Consider the following 18,414-nt stretch of genomic DNA (forward strand, 5'->3'; position numbering starts at 1 on the left):
CAGGTACCTCAGCTCCTTCAGGTCCCTCTGCTTCTTCAGGTCCCTCGGCTTCTTCAGGTCTCTCGGCTTCTTCAGGTCCCTCAGCTTCTTCAGGTCCCTCAGCTCCTTCAGATCCCAGCTCCTTCAGGTCCCTCTACTTCTTCAGGTCCCTCCGCTTCTTCTGGTATCTCAGCTTGTTCAGGTCCCTCAGCTTCTTCAGATCCCTCAGCTCCTTCGGGCCCCTTAGCTCCTTTGGGTCCCTCGGCTCCTTCAGGTCTCTACTCCTTCAGGTCCCTCAGCTCCTTCAGGTCCCTCAGATCCTTCAGGTCTCTGCTCCTTCAGGTCTCTCAGCTTCTTCAGGCCCCTCAGCTTCTTTAGGTCCCTCAGCTTCTTCAGGTCCCTCAGCTTCTTCAGGTCTCTCATCTTCTTCAGGTCCTTCAGCTCCTCCGGGTCCCTCGGCTCCTTCAAGTCTCTAAGCTCCTTCAGGTCTCTGCCCCTTCAGACCCCTCAGCTTTTTCAGGTCCCTCAGCGTCTTCTGGTCTCTCAGCTTCTTCAGGTCTCTCAGCTCCTTCAGGTACCTCAGCTCCTTCAGGTCCCTCTGCTTCTTCAGGTCCCTCAGCTTCTTCAGGTCCCTCAGCTTCTTCGGGTCCCTCAGCTCCTTCAAGTCCCTCTGCTCCTTCAGGTCCCTCTGCTTCTTCAGGTCCCTCAGCTTCTTCAGGTTTCTCAGCTTCTTCAGGTCCCTCAGCTTCTTCGGGTCCCTCAGCTCCTTCACGTCCCTCTGCTCCTTCAGATCTCTGCTCCTTCAGGTCCCTCTGCTTCTTCAGGTCCCTCTGCTTCTTCTGGTCTCTCAGCTTGTTCAGGTACCTCAGCTTCTTCAGGTCCCTCAGCTCCTTTGGGTCCCTCAGCTCCTTCAGGTCCCTCGGCTCCTTCAGGTCTCTACAACTTCAGGTCCCTCAGCTCCTTCAGGTCCCTAAGCTCCTTCAGGTCCCTCAGCTCCTTCAGGTCTCTGCTCCTTCAGGTCCCTCAGCTCCTTCAGGTCCCTCAGCTCCTACAGGCCCCTCAGCTTCTCCAGGTCTCTCAGCCTCTTCAGTTCCCTCAGCTCCTTCAGGTCATAGCTCCTTCAGGTCATAGCTCCTTCAGGTCCCTCAGCTCCTTCACGTCTCTGCTCCTTCAGGTCATAGCTCCTTCAGGTCCCTCAGCTCCTTCAGGCCCCTCAGCTTCTCCAGGTCTCTCAGCTTCTTCAGGTCCCTCAGCTTCTTCAGGTCCCTAAGCTCTTCAGGTCTCTCAGCTCCATGAGGTTCCTCAGCTTCCTCAGGTCTCTCGGCTCCTTCAGGTCCATCTGCTTCTTCAAGTCTCTAAGCTCCTTCAGGTCTCTGCCCCTTCAGACCCCTCAGCTTTTTCAGGTCCCTCAGCTTCTTCTGGTCTCTCAGCTTCTTCAGGTCTCTCAGCTCCTTCAGGTACCTCAGCTCCTTCAGGTCCCTCTGCTTCTTCAGGTTCCTCAGCTTCTTCAGGTTTCTCAGCTTCTTCAGGTCTCTCAGCTCCTTCAGGTTTCTCAGCTTCTTCAGGTCTCTCAGCTCCTTCAGGTCCCTCTGCTTCATCAGGTTCCTCAGCTTCTTCAGGTCCCTCAGCTTCTTCGGGACCCTCTGCTTCATCAGGTTCCTCAGCTTCTTCAGGTCCCTCAGCTTCTTCGGGACCCTCAGCTCCTTCAAGTCCCTCTGCTCCTTCAGGTCCCTCTGCTTCTTCAGGTCCCTCAGCTTCTTCAGGTTTCTCAGCTTCTTCAGGTCCCTCAGCTTCTTCGGGTCCCTTAGCTCCTTCGGGTCCCTCTGCTCCTTCAGATCTCTGCTCCTTCAGGACCCTCCGCTTCTTCGGGTCCCTCCGCTTCTTCTGGTCTCTCAGCTTGTTCAGGTACCTCAGCTCCTTCGGGTCCCTCAGCTCCTTCGGGTCCCTCGGCTCCTTCAGGTCCCTCGGCTCCTTCAGGTCCCTCAGCTCCTTCAGGTCCCTAAGCTCCTTCAGGTCCCTAAGCTTCTTCAGGTCCCTAAGCTTCTTCAGGTACCTCGGCTCCTTCAGGTCCCTCGGCTCCTTCAGGTCTCTGCTCCTTCAGGTCCCTCAGCTCCTTCAGGCCCCTCAGCTTTTTCAGGTCCCTCTGCTTCTTCGCTTCTTCTGGTCTCTTAGCCTCTTCAGGTCTCAGCTCCTTCAGGTACCTCAGCTCCTTCAGGTACCTCAGCTCCTTCAGGTCCCTCTGCTTCTTCAAGTCCCTCGGCTTCTTCAGGTCTCTCGGCTTCTTCAGGTCCCTCAGCTTCTTCGGGTCCCTCAGCTCCTTCAGATCTCTGCTCCTTCAGGTCCCTCTGCTTCTTCAGGTCCCTCCGCTTCTTCTGGTCTCTCAGCTTGTTCAGGTCCCTCAGCTTCTTCAGATCCCTCAGCTCCTTCGGGTCCCTTAGCTCCTTCAGGCCCTTCAGCTTCTTCAGGTCCCTCTGCTTCTTCAGGTCTCTCAGCTTCTTCAGGTCCCTCAGCTCCTCCGGGTCCGTCGGCTCCTTCGGGTCTCTGCTCCTTCATGTCCCTCAGCTCCTTCAGGTCCCTCAGCCCATTCAGGCCCCTCAGCCCCTTCAGCTCCTTCTGGTCACAGCTCCTTCAGGTCACAGCTCCTCTCCAGCAGCTTCTCAGAACCTTGATCTCTCAGCCCCCAACTCTGGGTCGGCTCCAGGTAACTGGCCTCCCTGCTCACTCTATTGGATGCTTTATGTGTGATTCCTCAGATTGGAGTTTTCTTACAGATGTTGGTATTGGCTGTAATTGGTTGTTTGTACCTGCAAGTAACAGGCACCAGCTAAGGCCGAATGAGCCTCTCTGAGAATTCAAGAAGCCTGTTGACCATTTTTAATGATTTTACATCGTGGGACTTTTCATCGCCACCCTTTCATCGCCAAAAACTCCTTTTTAAAAAAAGAAAAATTATTGAAGCCCCCCTCACTTAAATAATAATACCCCAAACCGCACCAAACACCCCCCCCCCATAAAAAAGTTTTTAAAAAAAGTTTTTGGCGATGAAAGGGTTGGCGATGAAAAGTCCCACGATGTAAAATCATTCGACGAAATGCGTGTATACCAGCGTACAATGCCCAGTCCTTTCTTTGCGGCTGCCTGGAGCAGAGCATTTGATTTCCCTACGCGTTTTGTCTTCTCTCCAGGACAAAAGGATGGTTGTACACGTTGGGGGTCACCCAATAGCACCAACATAGCTATGTTGCAGATAGGGTCCAACGCAGTGCAGAACAAGTTGAGTGAGGCCCACCATCGCAAATGATCAAAGCCTGGAGGTCGAAATAGACCAAAGCAGAGCTGTGATAGTTAGGCGTTACTTTGGTTTGATATTCGGCGAAATAACGTAGAACCTTGTATGCTATCCCTAAAATGTAGGAAGCGCTGTGGCGGGTCCCCGTAAGAAAATGCAGATTACTTTACATCTTTGCTGTTATAATATGTTATATCTTCTTCTGATGTCATTTCCTGTGTCAGGGTTTGCATGCAGTTCAAAAGATGGAGCACAGCTTAAGTAATGCTTAGAAACATGGATAAGATAGGATAAAGAGAGTATTTGCTTGGGAAATCAGGAGAGGATACAACATTAAAAGTGATTAACAGTATATGTAATTTTTATAAAAAGTGTTCTGTCGCTTTTAACCTGAAGATCCCTGATTGCTTGGAATTGAAGTCCATTCATCTTTTATAAAGCGCTTAATACCTGCATGGGGCAAGACAAACGTGCTTCCCCTGAGCTATCCTCCCTGCCCTCCATTGCCCTGGTGTTTGCTGCTGGATGGGCTGAAGCCTTGCTTTGTCAGGGGGATTACAGATCACTTTAAAGAGCCGGAGCAGTCAGACTGGTAGCCATTGGTCCCCGGTGTCTGTCCATCTGCTGTTATGTTCCCCCTCTTGGAGCTGCCCCACAAGTCACATCGGGCCCTTGCGCTCCATATTGGATCCAGGCAGAGGGGAGAGGAACATCCCATGACAGTTAGTCCTAGGGAACAGATATGCATTTGCATTGCTTTGGAGCGCTCTACATTCGCTCTAAGGCAGGGTAGGAAATGGGCTGGAACAAGCTGGAACTGCAGCAAAGTTTATCTTGCCAAAGCGCCATTTCGTCTCGGGAGCTCTGAGCCACAGTACTTCAGGATACTTGTGAGACTGAATGAGATATGCAAGCTCCGTGCAGAAACATCAAAAGCCTCACATACCGTGCACAGACCTGTCCAAAGGGTCTTGCAATTTACAGACATTATTCTGCTAGGGAGAAATGGAAAGAGCAGAGAGCCCGGTTTGCATTTGTATTTGTATTTTATTTATTTATTTCATCAACATGCCAGGGGTAGTGGAAGTGACATCACTTGGCACTTGACTTGTGGTGACATCACAGGAAGTGATGTCATTTGACCGTGCTCCCAAGTGACATCACGAGAAGTGATGGCACACGACCTTGTACGCCTGGACAAAACAGGAAGTGGGATCACATGGCATTGTTCCTCAGTACACTAAGAAAAATATGATTACAATATCACTGTAATATGATATACATTTCATACAAGAATGGATCACCATATGTAGGCCCATATTACCAATTTACTGTGAATCTAAGCAGACGTCCAACACAACAACCTGGACTATTGTGCATCACTTGGGCTAAACTGTCAACAGACAGATCATTTCGAAGAGGCCTAAACCCCAAAGCGCAGACATCCAGTGTCTGCCAAGTGTCTGGCCACAGACTGGAAACTGCAACTGACCAACACAAGTCCAAACAGAACACGATGGTCTGGAGGTTTGCCCAGAGCGTGCCAGTGGTTATGCATGTTTTGAAACCTTCCAGCCATCACGTTTCTGTTTTTTTTATTTGGTAAGTAACCCACCGTTTTTTGTTAGACGGGAAATAGAGGTGAAGGATGTTTTGCAGGTCACAGTAATTTCCGTTTTTTAAATTTTAAAATGTAAATGGCAGCAGCAGCAGCTCCACGACAACACCCCTAGAAAAGCCTTCCGGGCCTGGAGACCTAGGCTACAACTCACTCATGAAGCCCAACGAGACTGGAACATGTCTGGGGATGCTTTTGGTCTCGTGCAGAAGGGAAGTGACCTAGCAGTTCGGAATGGACGGCCCCTTTTGTGTTGGGACCAAGCATGATCTGCATATGGTCTTTCCCCTTCTGTAGTGGCTTGGAAGGCTGAAAAACGATGGTCTGGAGGGTTGCTCACAGCTGTGCCAGTGGTTATGAATGATTTTGAAACCTTCCAGCCATCACCTTTCTTATTTGCTTATTTGGTAAGTAACCCACAGTTTTTTTTGTTAAATGAGAGATAGAAGGGAAGGATGTGTTGCAGGTCACAGTAATTGCAGGCTTTTTTTATTTTAAAGTGTCAGCAGCATCATCTCCACAACATCGCCCCTAGAAAAGGCCAATTTTATTATTTGCTTTGGTCCTTTATTTCTTGATTAATGCCAGGCTCCTTCAGCTTCTAAGACCTGGAAGAGGAACTGAATCCATGTTGCACTGCATCTTCTTGTTCAAAAGCAAATGCGTTGCCCCTGAGCTATCCTTCCGAATATATATATATATATATATATATATATATATATATATATATATTTCCTTGAGGATGCAACATATGTTTACTTCATGTAAATTATCTCACCTTGCGTGTGTCTTCAGTTTGCTTGTGATGCAGGTCTGGCAGATCTGGGTCAGGTCACACAGTTCCCAGGTAGGATTGGTGGCAGAAGCCACTGTGGCACACCCCTCTCATCACATTCCCAGTGTCTCACTGGATGTGCAAAGCAGGCGAGAAACACTGATAAGATTTGTGTTCCTGCTGTGTTGTCACTGAGTACTGCAGGCTGCTCTTACCCATTCCCAGCTAGCTAGACCTAGCCCCCATACCCTTCCTGTTGCTAGAGTACTGAGTATGAGCTGCACAGACAGCCCCACCTATGAACCCAACCATTCAGGCATTCTTCACTAATGGACTGTCAACCTGTTAGTGATGGCCACTTAGTGGTTTTTCCTGCATCCCTGTTATATCTCCAGCTAACAAGGGCTAGATTCCAGGTGAGAAAAGCTGTGGCACATTTTTCTGCATTTACAACTGCCTTTTTCAGGTGCAACACAGATATCGCTCTTAGCACTGCCTCTTTGACCAGGGGCTTGGGGTAGCAAGGACAGGTCTAGGGGTAGCAGAGGGGGAGCCAGGAGTAGCAGCTGCTACCCCTGCCAACCCTCAAATGACGTCCCTGGAACCTGGGGTTGGTCACCCTAAGTTACCTGGGGGAACCCAGACGTGGACCCCCTGCTCACTGTGCTCTGAGAGGCACAGCTCCACCTCACTGATGAGGCCCAACAAAGCTGAAACACCTCTATGGGGTTGCTGTAGGTACTCTTGTTCAGAAGGGAATTGCCATAGCATTTTGGTGCTGGACTGCCCATGTGGGTGGGACAAAGACGGATATGCAAATGGATATGCAAATGAGTATTTCCGATCTGTGAAAGGTACAGTGAGCAAAAAGAGATGGCTGTGGACTCTCAAAGTGGGAAAAAAAAACACAGAACAGGTTATCTTGCCATGTTCTTGCTAGAGAGGGGCACCTGCTACCATTTTTAAAAAATGTTGCAAGGAATTTGGGGTTGGTCACCCCAAGGTACCTGGGGGAACCCAGACGTGCACCCCCTGCTCACTGTGCTCAGAGAGGCACAGCTCCACCTCACTGATGAGGCCCAACAAGGCTGAAACACGTGGATGGATTTGCTGTAGGTACTCTTGTTCAGATGGGGATTGCCATAGCATTTCGGTGCTGGACCGCCCATGTGGGCGGGTCAAAGACTGATATTCAAATGGATATTTCCCATCTGTGAAAGGTACAGTGAGAAAAAGTGATGGCTGTGGACTCTCAAAGTGGGAAAAAAAACACAGAACAAGTTATCATGCCATGTTCTTTCTAGAGAGGGGCGCCTGCTACAATTTAAAAAAAATATTGCAAGGAACTTAGGGTTGGTCACCCTAAGTTACCTGGGGGAACCCAGGAGTGGACCCCCTGCTCACTGTGCTCAGAGAGGCACAACTCCACCTCACTGATTATGCCCAACAAAGCTGAAACACCTGTATGGGGTTGCTGTAGGTACTCCTGTTCAAAAGGGAATTGTCATAGCATTTCAGTGTTGGACTGCCCATATGGGCGGGACAAAGACTGATATGCAAATGGATATTTCCCATCTGTGAAAGGTACAGTGAGCAAAAGCAATGGCTGCGGACTCCACAGAACAGGTTATCATGCCATGTTCTTTCTAGAGAGGGGCGCCTGCTACCATTTTTAAAAGACGTCCCTGGTTAGTCTCACATTCCCAAAATGCTCTTTGCTGTCATGCAAATCTCCAGGATTGGGTTCCTTGAAGAAATTAGGTGGTGCTTGACCTGAGCTGGGGCTCTGCCCCTCGGCATGACCACAAGCACTCCTCCCCACCTGCACAAAGGACAAAGTGTAGAGGAGGAGTCCCACAGCAAATGCTTTCCATTTCCAGCAGGGGTTTGCTACATTGCAATGCTACTATTGTAGGCAGGGGGAGGAATAGTGTTTAACGTTGCACTCTGCCTATCCTGCAGGCTTCAGTTTCTTGAGCTTAGCTTGGTGAGCTACATTGCTAAAGGTACAACTGCAAGGAAAATATATATATATTTAAAATAATCATAAGACTGTCTGCTATCTCCCTGTTACATAACAGTTACCTGTAGCTTAATGTCTTGTGACTGTTTTTATGGTTCTATGTCTAAGAAGCATTCTGTTTTCTGTTTTGTACAGGGAGGACCCGCCTACCCCTATGTGCTCCTATTACCCCTCCCATCTCTCACCCTCTATAGCCCTACATTTTACACCAGACAAGGGGTAAAATCGGGACTGCGACTGCCAGCTTTATTACCGCCAGCAAACTCATGCAGTAGACTTTGTCTATATTGCCTATGGATTGAAGAACGATTGTAGCTACTTGAGACATATCCAGGCTAATTTAGGGAATCGTATTCCTCTATCGTTCACCTTGATTACATCTACCCCTATCATCCATCTTAGGCTGGATTTGATCGGGCCTACTATTAGTAACAAAGGAGAACAGTTAACTGGAGTATAAATACTATACAGAGGTTTAAAGGCTTTCTTAGGAACTCCTTGACAGATACTGCTTTCCCTAATGGGTGGCGGCCCTGTACTGAAAGGCTGTAGAATTCTTACTACAACATCATACTTGCTTGTGCCTTTAAGGTCAGTAAATCGGGAGACAATGTCGGTACCAAGCTAAGTAGACCCTTTAGTGACATCAGAATCTATAACTCTAAGCTCTCTCAACGAAGGGACTAGGCTGCTCTTAAAAACAGGGCCTCACTTTGAGTGAGTTTGGGGTTAGAAAGTGAAAAATCATTCTTGGGCATAAAAATCTTGTGAGATCTTTGAAGATGGATCAATATCTTAAGTTACATCAGAAAATGATGAAACACCTCTGCAAGGGAAATGATGGAACATTTTGGTCCACTGTCAATAAGACCCTAGACACCAACAAGGGGGGATTATATTTCCCTATACAAGCGGAAGTCTGGAGGACTTATTATCTGAAAAAATTCGCCCTGCCTGAAAAATTCACAGAAGTTGGAGCATCCGACTTGCTGGCCAGTGCACCTGGGACCGTGACGATATTTTATGGGCAATAGGAAAACTCAAACCATCTTGTGCTCTGGGGCCAGATGGCATTCCACCTTTTGTTCTCAAGGATGATCCCGGTTTGTGGGCTGACCTTTTGAAGCCCATGTCTAATCTCATCTTTGAGACACATACTGTTCCCGTCTCCTGGGTTCAGTCTATTATTGTGCCCATACACAAAAAGGGTGATGCTCTTGACCCTTAAAAACTATAGTCTGATAGCGCTTGTAGACGCTATGAGCAAAGTATTTTCCATCTTGCTCCTTAGGGACCTTAATTCCGTGGTCGGGTCTAACTCTCTGTTGAGCAAATTTCAAGTTGGCTTTAGGGCTGACCTGGTTACTACTTTGAATGCAACAGTATTGGCTCACTTAAGACTTTCGGTACACAATACTCAAATTGGTGATGTTTTTCTGGCCTCCTTGGACCTCTCTAATGCATTTGATTGCATCATTAGATCTAGGGTCTGGTCCAAGATGTTGGATATGAACATTCCCTGTAAGATTGTTCAGCTCCTTGCTCTTCTACATACTCATACCACAATATGGGTTTGATTGAGCAAGGAAGGGACACTTTCACAGGAGATTGCTACCTATGTTGGGGTTAAACAGGGCTGTACTTTGGCTCCTATGCTCTTCAACCTGTACGTGTGTGATGTGGAGGGACTGTGGCAGGGTCCCTCCATCACACCCGCCAGGTTGGGGAGCACTAGGATACAATGGATGACCTTTGCGGACAATTTCAGTCTATTAGATCGTACTCTGCGAGGCCTTAGGATGAAAATGTATCTGTTTTCCCACTATGCTGTTGCTAACAATCATATGCCCAATGCGTCTAAATTGCAGGTTCTCGTTTTCTCTAGAATAACCAAGGTGCAGCTGTACGAGTGGACTATGGGTCAAGAACAAGTGGACCATGTTAAGGCAGTTACTTACCTTGGATACAATCTTACTAATTAGGCTAGCCTTGAATTTTGGAAAGCTGGCCTTAACGATAAAGCCTTTAAACTTAAAGCTCAACTAAGATTTCTGAAGCAGAAAGTATGTGTCACGGATTTCCCCCTTTCTCACCTGAGTTCGATCCTTGCAGGAATTCTTGGAAGGAGCCTACTTGCGTACGGATCGGGTTTTGTAGAAGCCCGTGCGAGCCTCTTCAGGTTCCAGCGTGCGTTCAGCGTTCAGGATCCAGGGGTACTTGCAGTCTCCGGGAAGTCTAGGAAACAAGGGAGGTGTACTCGGAGGCGGTACACGAGATCCGGGAATTAAGGCAGAGTAAGGAGGGAGGAAGGGAAGAGGGGGAGATCGAGGGTCCGTGAACCAGGAAACAAGAGATTAGTTACAGCGAACTACAGAGCACACGTCTAGCCACTGCAAGCGGTAGCGTTGAGACGTGCGGGGCCGCAGGGGTGTGGTCTCTTTGTAGAATGAGCTACGTCTGACGTGGAGGCTGGTGGAGAGAGTACCACGTTAGACGGCCATGTTGGAAGTACCAAGGAGTGCAAGCCCCGTTGTGACATGGACCACGAGGTCCAAAAGGGACGCGTTCTATGGATCATGACAGCATGCCTCCTCCGAAAACCTGTCCCACCAGGTTTGCCCTGGCTTATGAGATGATACCTTCTGAGCAATCGAGGGGTATTCAGATTTGAAAATGGTTCCCAGGTTCTTTCACTGGGAGGATATCCTTTCCACTCAACCAGGTATTGAAGTTGACCCCGTTAGTACCTGGAGTTGCATATTCTGGATACTTCATATTCCAGCTGGTAGTCCACAACCACAGGGTTGGGTCTGAAGGACTTCCAGGAGGACTGGATGAAAGGTTTTAATAAAGAAGTGTGAAAAACTGGATGAATCTTCTTCCAGGAGTCTGGCAATTTGAGCCGGAATGTCACTGGGTTTATGATTTCCTAGTAGTTTCGAAGACAGCCAAACCTTATCACCGACTGCATAAGAAGGTCCTGGTCTTCTTTTGGAGTCCGCATAACGCTTGGTGTGAGTTCGGGCCTTTTCTAAGTGTTCTTTGGCTTCCTTGTGTACGTTGATGAGAGTTTCAATCCAGGAGTCGACTGTTGGTACTGGTGTGGGATGTGGGAGAATGGAAGGTAGAACCGAAGGGTGGAATCCTTGGCTGCAAAAAAAAGGGCTGGTCTTGACTGCCGAGTGATCAGAATTGTTGTAGGCGAATTCAACCACAGGTATTAAGAGTGACCAGTCGTACTGTACCTTGGTGGCGAAACAACAAAGGTATTGCTCCAGGGTCTGGTTCACACGTTCGGTAGCTCTGTTAGTCTGTGGATGATAACCCGAAGAGAGGACACGTTGGATTCCTAGAATACGGCATAAGTGTTTCCAGAATTGAGAGATGTATTGAGGTCCCCTGTCTGATATAATCTTGGAATGGAGTCCATTAAGTCGAAATATGTGTTCCAGGAAGATGCCAGCGAGTTCTGGGGAAGATGGCAATTTGTACAATGGTGTAAAATGAGCCATATGGGTGAATAAATCAATGGTGACCATGAGAGCCGTGTAACCTCTGGATGGTGGTAATTCCACAATAAAGTCTCCGTAGCGATGAATTCCCAGGGCCTAGACGGTAGCGTAGGTTGAAGTAGGAGACCTGTCGGTTTCTTTTTATCATGATTGTTTTGATTGCAGACTGCACAGGCTTGAATGTACCGTTGAACGTCAATTTTCATTTTAGGCCACCAAAATTGTCTTTGTATGAGACAGAGGGTGTTGGTGACGCCACGATGTCCGGAGTGAAGGGTATCGTGACAGAGGTTAATAATCCATTGTTGTAGTCTCTGTGTGGGAATGACCAGGCCATTATCCTTAAACAGATACCCGTCTCTTGTTCTAAGATTCCACCGATTCTTTCCCGTAAATTCCTTCCAGATCTCAGAGGACTGGGTTTGCATCCGAATGTTTTCCAGGAGACTGATTGCTTGGGCTACAAAAATTGTGTGGGGAAACATCTTTGGGAAGGACCGATCTTCAAGAGTTTTGTAGTCAGGACGTCAGGATAAGGCGTCAGCAATTATGTTCTATGATCGGGGGACATGATGGATTTGGAACTGGTACTGGGCAAAGAAGAAGGCCCAACAGGCCTGACGACTATTCCTACATTCCAAAGTTGTAGAACTTGAAGATTTCGATGGTCCGTACGGACCTGAACAGGATGTTTAGATTCCAGAAGTAGAAGACGCCATTCTGTGAAGGCTTGACGGATGGCTAACAGCTTCTTTTCCAAGACGGAATAATGAGTCTTGCTGGGAGTTAGGGTTCGTGAAAGGTAAGCAATGGGATGTTCTAATTTGTCCTCGAATTCCTGTTTTAGCACTGCTCCTATGGCATAGTTAGAGGCATCCGTCTCCACTAGAAATGGTCGATTAATATCAGGTTGAGCTAGGATGGGGGCTTGAGTAAATTCTGCTTTTAATCGTTGGAATGCCTTATCTTGAGCTGATGTCCAGAGAAAGGAAGTATCTTTCTTCAACAATGCAATGATCGGTTGAACTATCTCAGAAAAGGACGGTATGAATTTCCAGTAAAAGTTGGCAAGCCCCAGGAAGGATTGAATCTGTTTCACGGTAGTGGGAACAGGCCAAGATAGTATGGCTTTTACCTTTGAGTGGTCCATTCCAATTCCTTCTGGACTAAGGACAAATCCTAGATAGTGAACAGTAGAGACATAAAAAGGCATTTCTCGGGTTTAGGTAGGTGTTTGTGTTCACGTAGCCATTGTAAGACTGCCTTAACATGTTCTTCATGCTTTAGATGGTCCTTGGAGTATATCAAGATATCGTCCAGGTAAGTATGATGAAGAGGAACAGCATGTCAGAAAACACCCTATCCATGAAACGTTGGAAGACCGCTGGGGCATTAGCAAGTCCGAAGGGCATGACCAGGTATTCAAAGTGACCCAAGGGTGTTCCAAAGGCTGTTTTCCATTCGTCTCCTTCCCTGATATGGATCAGATGGTAGGCACCCCTGAGATCCAATTTCGTGAATACTACAGCTCCTCTCACCGCTTCCAGGATATCTGAGATTAAGGGCAATGGGTAGCGGTCCTTGATGGTGCATTGATTTAATCCACGATAATCAAGACAAGGCCTAAGCTCTTTAGTGTCTTTCCTGGGAACAAAAAACAACGAAGCTCCAGCTGGAGATTTGGATGGTCTTATGGTGCCATTTTCAAGGTTGGTATCCAAGTATTCTCAGAGGGCCCTTTTTTCTGGTTCGGATAAAATGAACATCCTTCCAAAGGGAATCACTGCTGAAGGTTCTGTATCAATAGCGCAGTCTTCAGGTCTGTGAGAGGGTAGGGCCTGGACTATAGCAGTTGAAAACACGTCAGCGTATTCCTGATAGGCCTTAGGAACCTGTATGATATTTGAAACCATGAATGGGCCTTGCTGGTCTGTTGGCGTACCTTCGGAAGATGTCGAGGGGGAATCCAGGAATAGACAGTGAGACATGCAATGCTCAGAACCAAGAAACAAGGATCCTGCTGCCCAGTTGATATATGGGTTGTGCTTCCATAACCAGGGCATACCCAGTACCATTGGGTAATGAGCTGACTTTATGATGTCAGATTTGATCACCTCTTGATGATGGTTTATCGAGAGTTGGATCTCTTTGGTCTGTAAGGTTATGGGTCCTGAAGAAAGAGGTCTTCCGTCGATCGCCTCCACAGGTTGCATGATGCCTCGAGTTTCATATGGAATGTAGTTGCTAAAGACCCAATCTTAATCTGTGAATATTCCCATGGCCCCACAATCCACCAAGGCCAAAATGGGGTAGGTCTCATTCTTGGATGGCGATAGAAAGGCCTGTAGAATCACTCGGTTGTTCTGTCCAGGAGAGTTCAAGGATGGAATAGATGTGGAGCAAACATCTCTCTCCCGAAGCCTTGATCCATCTAGGATCGGGAGCTGGCATTTCCCGAACGCCGTGGAGGGGCTAGAGGACACTCTCTAACTAGATGTTTATCCGAGGCACAATACATACATAACCCTGTGTGGATCCTTCGCATCCTTTCTTGTGGGGATATGGGTCCACGGAAAACCCCTAATTGCACGGGTTCTGGATCGTTAACAGAGGCAGGAGTAGAGTCAGACTTCGAGGAGGTCTCAATGGAAATCTTCTGGAAGGGCATCTTGGTTTTCTTCTTCTCTGCCTTCCTTTCCTGAATACGAAAGTCTATCTGCATAGCGAGATCCATAAGGGCCTTGAATGAACCTAGGCGAGCCACTCTGGCTAGTTAATCTTTGATGTCTTCATTTAGCCCCCTTCGGAAAAGAGTAAAGCATGCTTCTGAGGACCAATCCGCTTCTTTAGCCAATTGTTTAAATCATATTACATACGTAAGCATGTCCTGGGAACCTTGCTGGAAATCAAGTAGACGTTCCTGGGCGCTATAGACCTGTTCTGGGTGGTCAAACATGGTCTTAAGGGCCTGTATAAATCCGTCGTAATCATCCAGGAGGGCATCTCCAGAATTGACTAAAGGTGTGGCCCAGGTTAGTGCATTTCCGGAGAGGTGCGAAATTATAAAGCCCACCTTAGCCCTGGGGGTAGAAAAGTTGTAGGGCTTAAGGGTAAAGTGGACTAAACAGGAGTCAAGGAATCCACGAAGGGTTTTTGCAGACCCATCGTATTTATCTACAATGCTGCCCAGTAGTACACTTTCCTTTGTAGCGGAATCACGAGAAAACTAATTGTTTTAATGCGGCATTTTCCGCTTTGAGATTCTGCACCTCGGTCGTTAATTCTTGCATGCGCCGCATGAGATCCTGAACGGCCGCCTCCAAGTCTGATTCAACTTCGATCGTTTGGCGTCTCAATCTGTCACGGATTTCCCTCTTTCTCACCTGAGTTCGATCCTTGCAGGAATTCTTGGAAGGAGCCTTCTTGCTTACGGATCGGGTTTTTTACAAGCCCGTGCGATCCTCGTCAGGTTCCAGCGTGCATTCAGCGTTCAGCGTTCAGCGTCCAGGGGTACTTGGAGTCTCCAGGAAGTCCAGGAAAAGAGGGAGGTGTACTCGGAGGCGGTGCACGAGATCCGGGAATTAAGGCAGAGTAAGGAGGGAGGAAGGGAATATGGGGAGATTGAGGGTCCGGGAACCAGGAAACAAGAGATTAGTTACAGCGAACTACAGAGCACACGTCTAGCCACTGCAAGCGGTAGCATCGAGACGCGCGGGGCCGCAGGGGCGTGGTCTCTTTGTAGAATGAGCTACGTCTGACGTGGAGGCTGGTGGAGAGCGTACCACATTAGACGGCCATGTTGGAAGTACCAAGGAGTGCAAGCCCCGTTGTGACAGAGACCAGGAAGTCCAAAAGGGACGCGTTCTATGGATCATGACAGTATGTAAATTCTCTTTAGTACCTATAAGGATGTACTATCTTGCTAAAATCGAGCCCATTCTCCTCTATGGTCTTGACCTTTCTACATATGATATGGGTTTTACCCTTAATATCATACAAGGGAAACTTTGGAAGGAGATGCTGGGCTTGGCCTTGGCTGTGTCCAATGCCGTCATACGTCACAAGCTTTGTTTAATATCTCTCAAAGCAAGGTATGTCTGGGACCAAATTTAGCACCTTCAAGAAAATAAGTGACCCTCTGAAAAATTCACTCTTTGAAACTCTCTGTGTGGTTATGCGGGCTGACTCTGTCCCTTCAATGCAGGAGTTCTGCTCCAGAATGAACTTGGTCCTGGTCTCCCTGGTGTTAGCAGTGAAAGATCCCATTCAACGCCCAGGGGTAGTGAAGAGGACTCTTTTTAGGGCTGACTGGGTGGAGACCGTTGATTGTATTGCTACCTATTCGACCTATGGGGAATAGTCTAAATGTTGGCATGCTAGGGAATGCATACCACTCTACCTTCAAAGGTTTCCATGCATGAAGGGTTGAACAAGCTATATGCAATTTAGGCTTAACCAGTTGCCGACCCTTGAAAGGATTAGGCATTGGAAGGATTCTCCTACTATGCCAGCCCTTAACCATCTAGTGAACCAATGTAGATTCTGTGATGTCAAAGATTCATGTGAGACCTTAAGGCACATAGTCACTATTTGTCCCTATTTTGATGCTATATGTTTGAAGAGCTTTAACGACAGATTTCATAAAGATTCAGAGGTCTCTGTGAATCATTTCTGGTGCAGTTGCATGTGGGGCACCAACATTTCTCTGATCTCGGCCTTGAATGAGTTTCTGATGCAAGTAACCCTAGAACTGGATATAAAGAATCTTCCTACTTAATGGGCCTTAGATTGATGCATTGATTGGGTTATTTGGTCTGTGGTTGTTTTGGAAATTGCCTAAACAATATGAAATTGTATTCTTTTTATCTGTATATGATGTATGTTGAAATTATTTATATTTTTCATATTTTAATATTCTAATGAGTTTACTAAGATATTAATCTTGTTATTTTTCTGTTTTTTTTCTTCTTTTTGTTTTTGTTTTCCACTCTCTTTTAATTGTATATTTTTGTACATGGTGTCCAAGGTTTTTTGTAAACTATGAACACAACAATAAAAAAAAATAATACAAAAAAAAAGTATTACTGCCAGCAACCTCATGCAGTATTAACGCCAACAACCTCATGCCGTCAGTCTATCTGGATAGTATTCCAGATAATAGATAATCTGCTAGTAGCTGTAATATTTGCAAAGTAATCTCCCTATCCACTCTTCCTACCCTAAGAGAATGACTCTCCCCTGAACCCTGCCCCACGGCTGCATCCTTTTAAAAGCACTTGTGTGGATCTTTGTGTTATGTTGTTATGATTTGTCCCACACTCCACTGCCATTTGCATGGTCTCCAGGCACTCCAGCGCATCTGGAAGAGAGTGGGTGCTTTGGTTAGTTGTAAGGAGAGGAGAAGACAAGATTGCAGATTGGAAGTACCCTGAGCATTGCATGCTTGTAAGCTTTCCAGCTGAGAAGCGCAGGAGCCATTGCTCTGATAGTGTTGCCGTGTGTTGGCCAGTAGCTGAGTATGTCACTTATGGTGAGATGTGCAAGTTTGTGATATCCAAAGTTTGGGCAGATGTTCTTTTTTGAAAGCTGTATGTCAATGGCTGGTTTGCGTTTTTGTGTGGTGAGTAAGGTGTAGAGAAATTGAGAGTTCATAAAAAGGTAGGGAGTGTTCTTGGGGGCTGTGTTGTGTGTTCAAATTATTGGTCTTGCTGTTGGTTGGGTTATGGTGAGAGGTGGTTGGCTTTAGTGGTTGACATGTGAAGATGTCCTGTGTTGAGGTTTAGATTTTCCGGGAGACAGAGAAGGCATTCTCTTATGGGTTTCCAGTTCCTTGATGTGATGCCGTCTAGTCATTATAGGTTTCTGAGTGTCATGCATTGTGTTCTGTGTAAGGTTTTGTCTACACATGAAACTCAAACTATTATGAAGTGTTGTTTGCAGCGGCTTGGTGGGCGTAGGTTAAACTTTCTGGTATTAAGCATTAAGCATTAACGAGCCAGGTTTCTAGACTTTTCTTGAATTCCAGATGGTCTTGTAGGGTGCTGATTTCCCTTGGTAGATTGCTCATGTTTGGCCACCACAGTGGAAGCGGCAGACTCTTTGTGTCTTTCTCTGCAAAATATTCTGGTTTCAAATATGATGTCAGTTCTCGAACTTGGGTCTCTGGTTATTAGAGTGAGATTTTGTTTTGGAGGAATTCTGCTCCTTGACCTTCAAGTGCTCTGTGGGCAATGCAGATGCCCTTGAGCTGGATGATTTTTTTGATTGGTAGCCATTGGAGTGCTCTGAGGGCCACTTTGTTGTGCTCACCACTGTTATGTCTGAATAGTAGTGTAGCAGTTGTGTTTTGGATCTGTTGGAGTATTTTTTTGAGGTGTTCTGGCAGAGAAAAATCAGGGAGATTATGACCACCATTCCGTGTGAGGCCGTCAGATAGAGCAGAGGTACCAGAAGCCCTTTTTGACTGTTGCGTTGACTTGGGGTACCAGCGCGAGCCTGTTGTACATTAATATGCCTAGGTGTTTGATCACTTTAGATGGGTTAGGGTAGTTACCCGTTTCCAAAGGCTGTGATAGATGTTTTTAGGTGATAAGTGTGGTGAGACTTTCACTCTTTCCTTTTTGTCTGCTTTGAATTTTAGGTAGTTAGTAAAAACACCATATACTTATTCACATGAAGCAGTTGCTGTGGATGGTTCTTGAGTTTTGGTCCTCGTCATTTTGTATATGATGTGTGTGTCATCCATGTGGTTGTAACAGGTGAGCCCATACGTTTTTGTAATCTTCACCAAAAGGGCTGCATAGATGTTGAAGAGGAGGGGTGAGAGGCTTGATCCTTGGTGTACTCTACAGGCTCCACAGGTCGTGGGTTCGTATTGAAAGGGGGAGTGAACTCATTTCTGTTCTGCCCAGTAGAAACAATCTCCTCCATTGTAGAGTTGTATTATGGAGTGCATTTTCTTCAGGCCTTCTATTTAGTGTACTGTGGTTAATTTCGTCAAAGTCGAATGTCTAGGAGTACAAGTACCAATGTGATGTTGTCGTCTGCTGAGATTTTGAGGTCTTCCCAAATGGAAACTAGTTCCTATAAGTGCCTCTCAAAGGTCTAAAGTCGACTTGTTAGCGATCTATTAAGTTATTAGACTCTCCATGCTTCAAGACTTGGCTGTAGCCGTAGCTCTCTTGAGTTTTGGGTGGATACTGTATGTTTGAGATAGGA

General features: G+C 46.9%; 2 protein-coding genes across 3 annotated transcripts in view; one reads left to right on the plus strand and one right to left on the minus strand.

The window, feature by feature from the left end:
- TACC2 (transforming acidic coiled-coil containing protein 2) overlaps window positions 1-18,414 on the plus strand; it is a 984,629-nt gene that overhangs the window by 132,403 nt on the left and 833,812 nt on the right. The window lies entirely within an intron of this gene.
- On the minus strand, window positions 462-18,126 carry LOC138473450 (neurofilament heavy polypeptide-like). The gene is made up of 4 exons (XM_069612101.1): window positions 17,984-18,126; window positions 2,181-2,526; window positions 1,367-2,040; window positions 462-915 (listed from the first exon to the last, which is right to left on the minus strand). The coding sequence occupies exons 1-4, from the start codon at window positions 18,124-18,126 to the stop codon at window positions 462-464; spliced, it is 1,617 nt and encodes a 538-aa protein (XP_069468202.1).

Source organism: Ambystoma mexicanum, chromosome 8 (assembly GCF_040938575.1).
Source record: "Ambystoma mexicanum isolate Mex_15411 chromosome 8, UKY_AmexF1_1, whole genome shotgun sequence".
Taxonomy (NCBI): Eukaryota; Metazoa; Chordata; class Amphibia; order Caudata; family Ambystomatidae; genus Ambystoma; species Ambystoma mexicanum.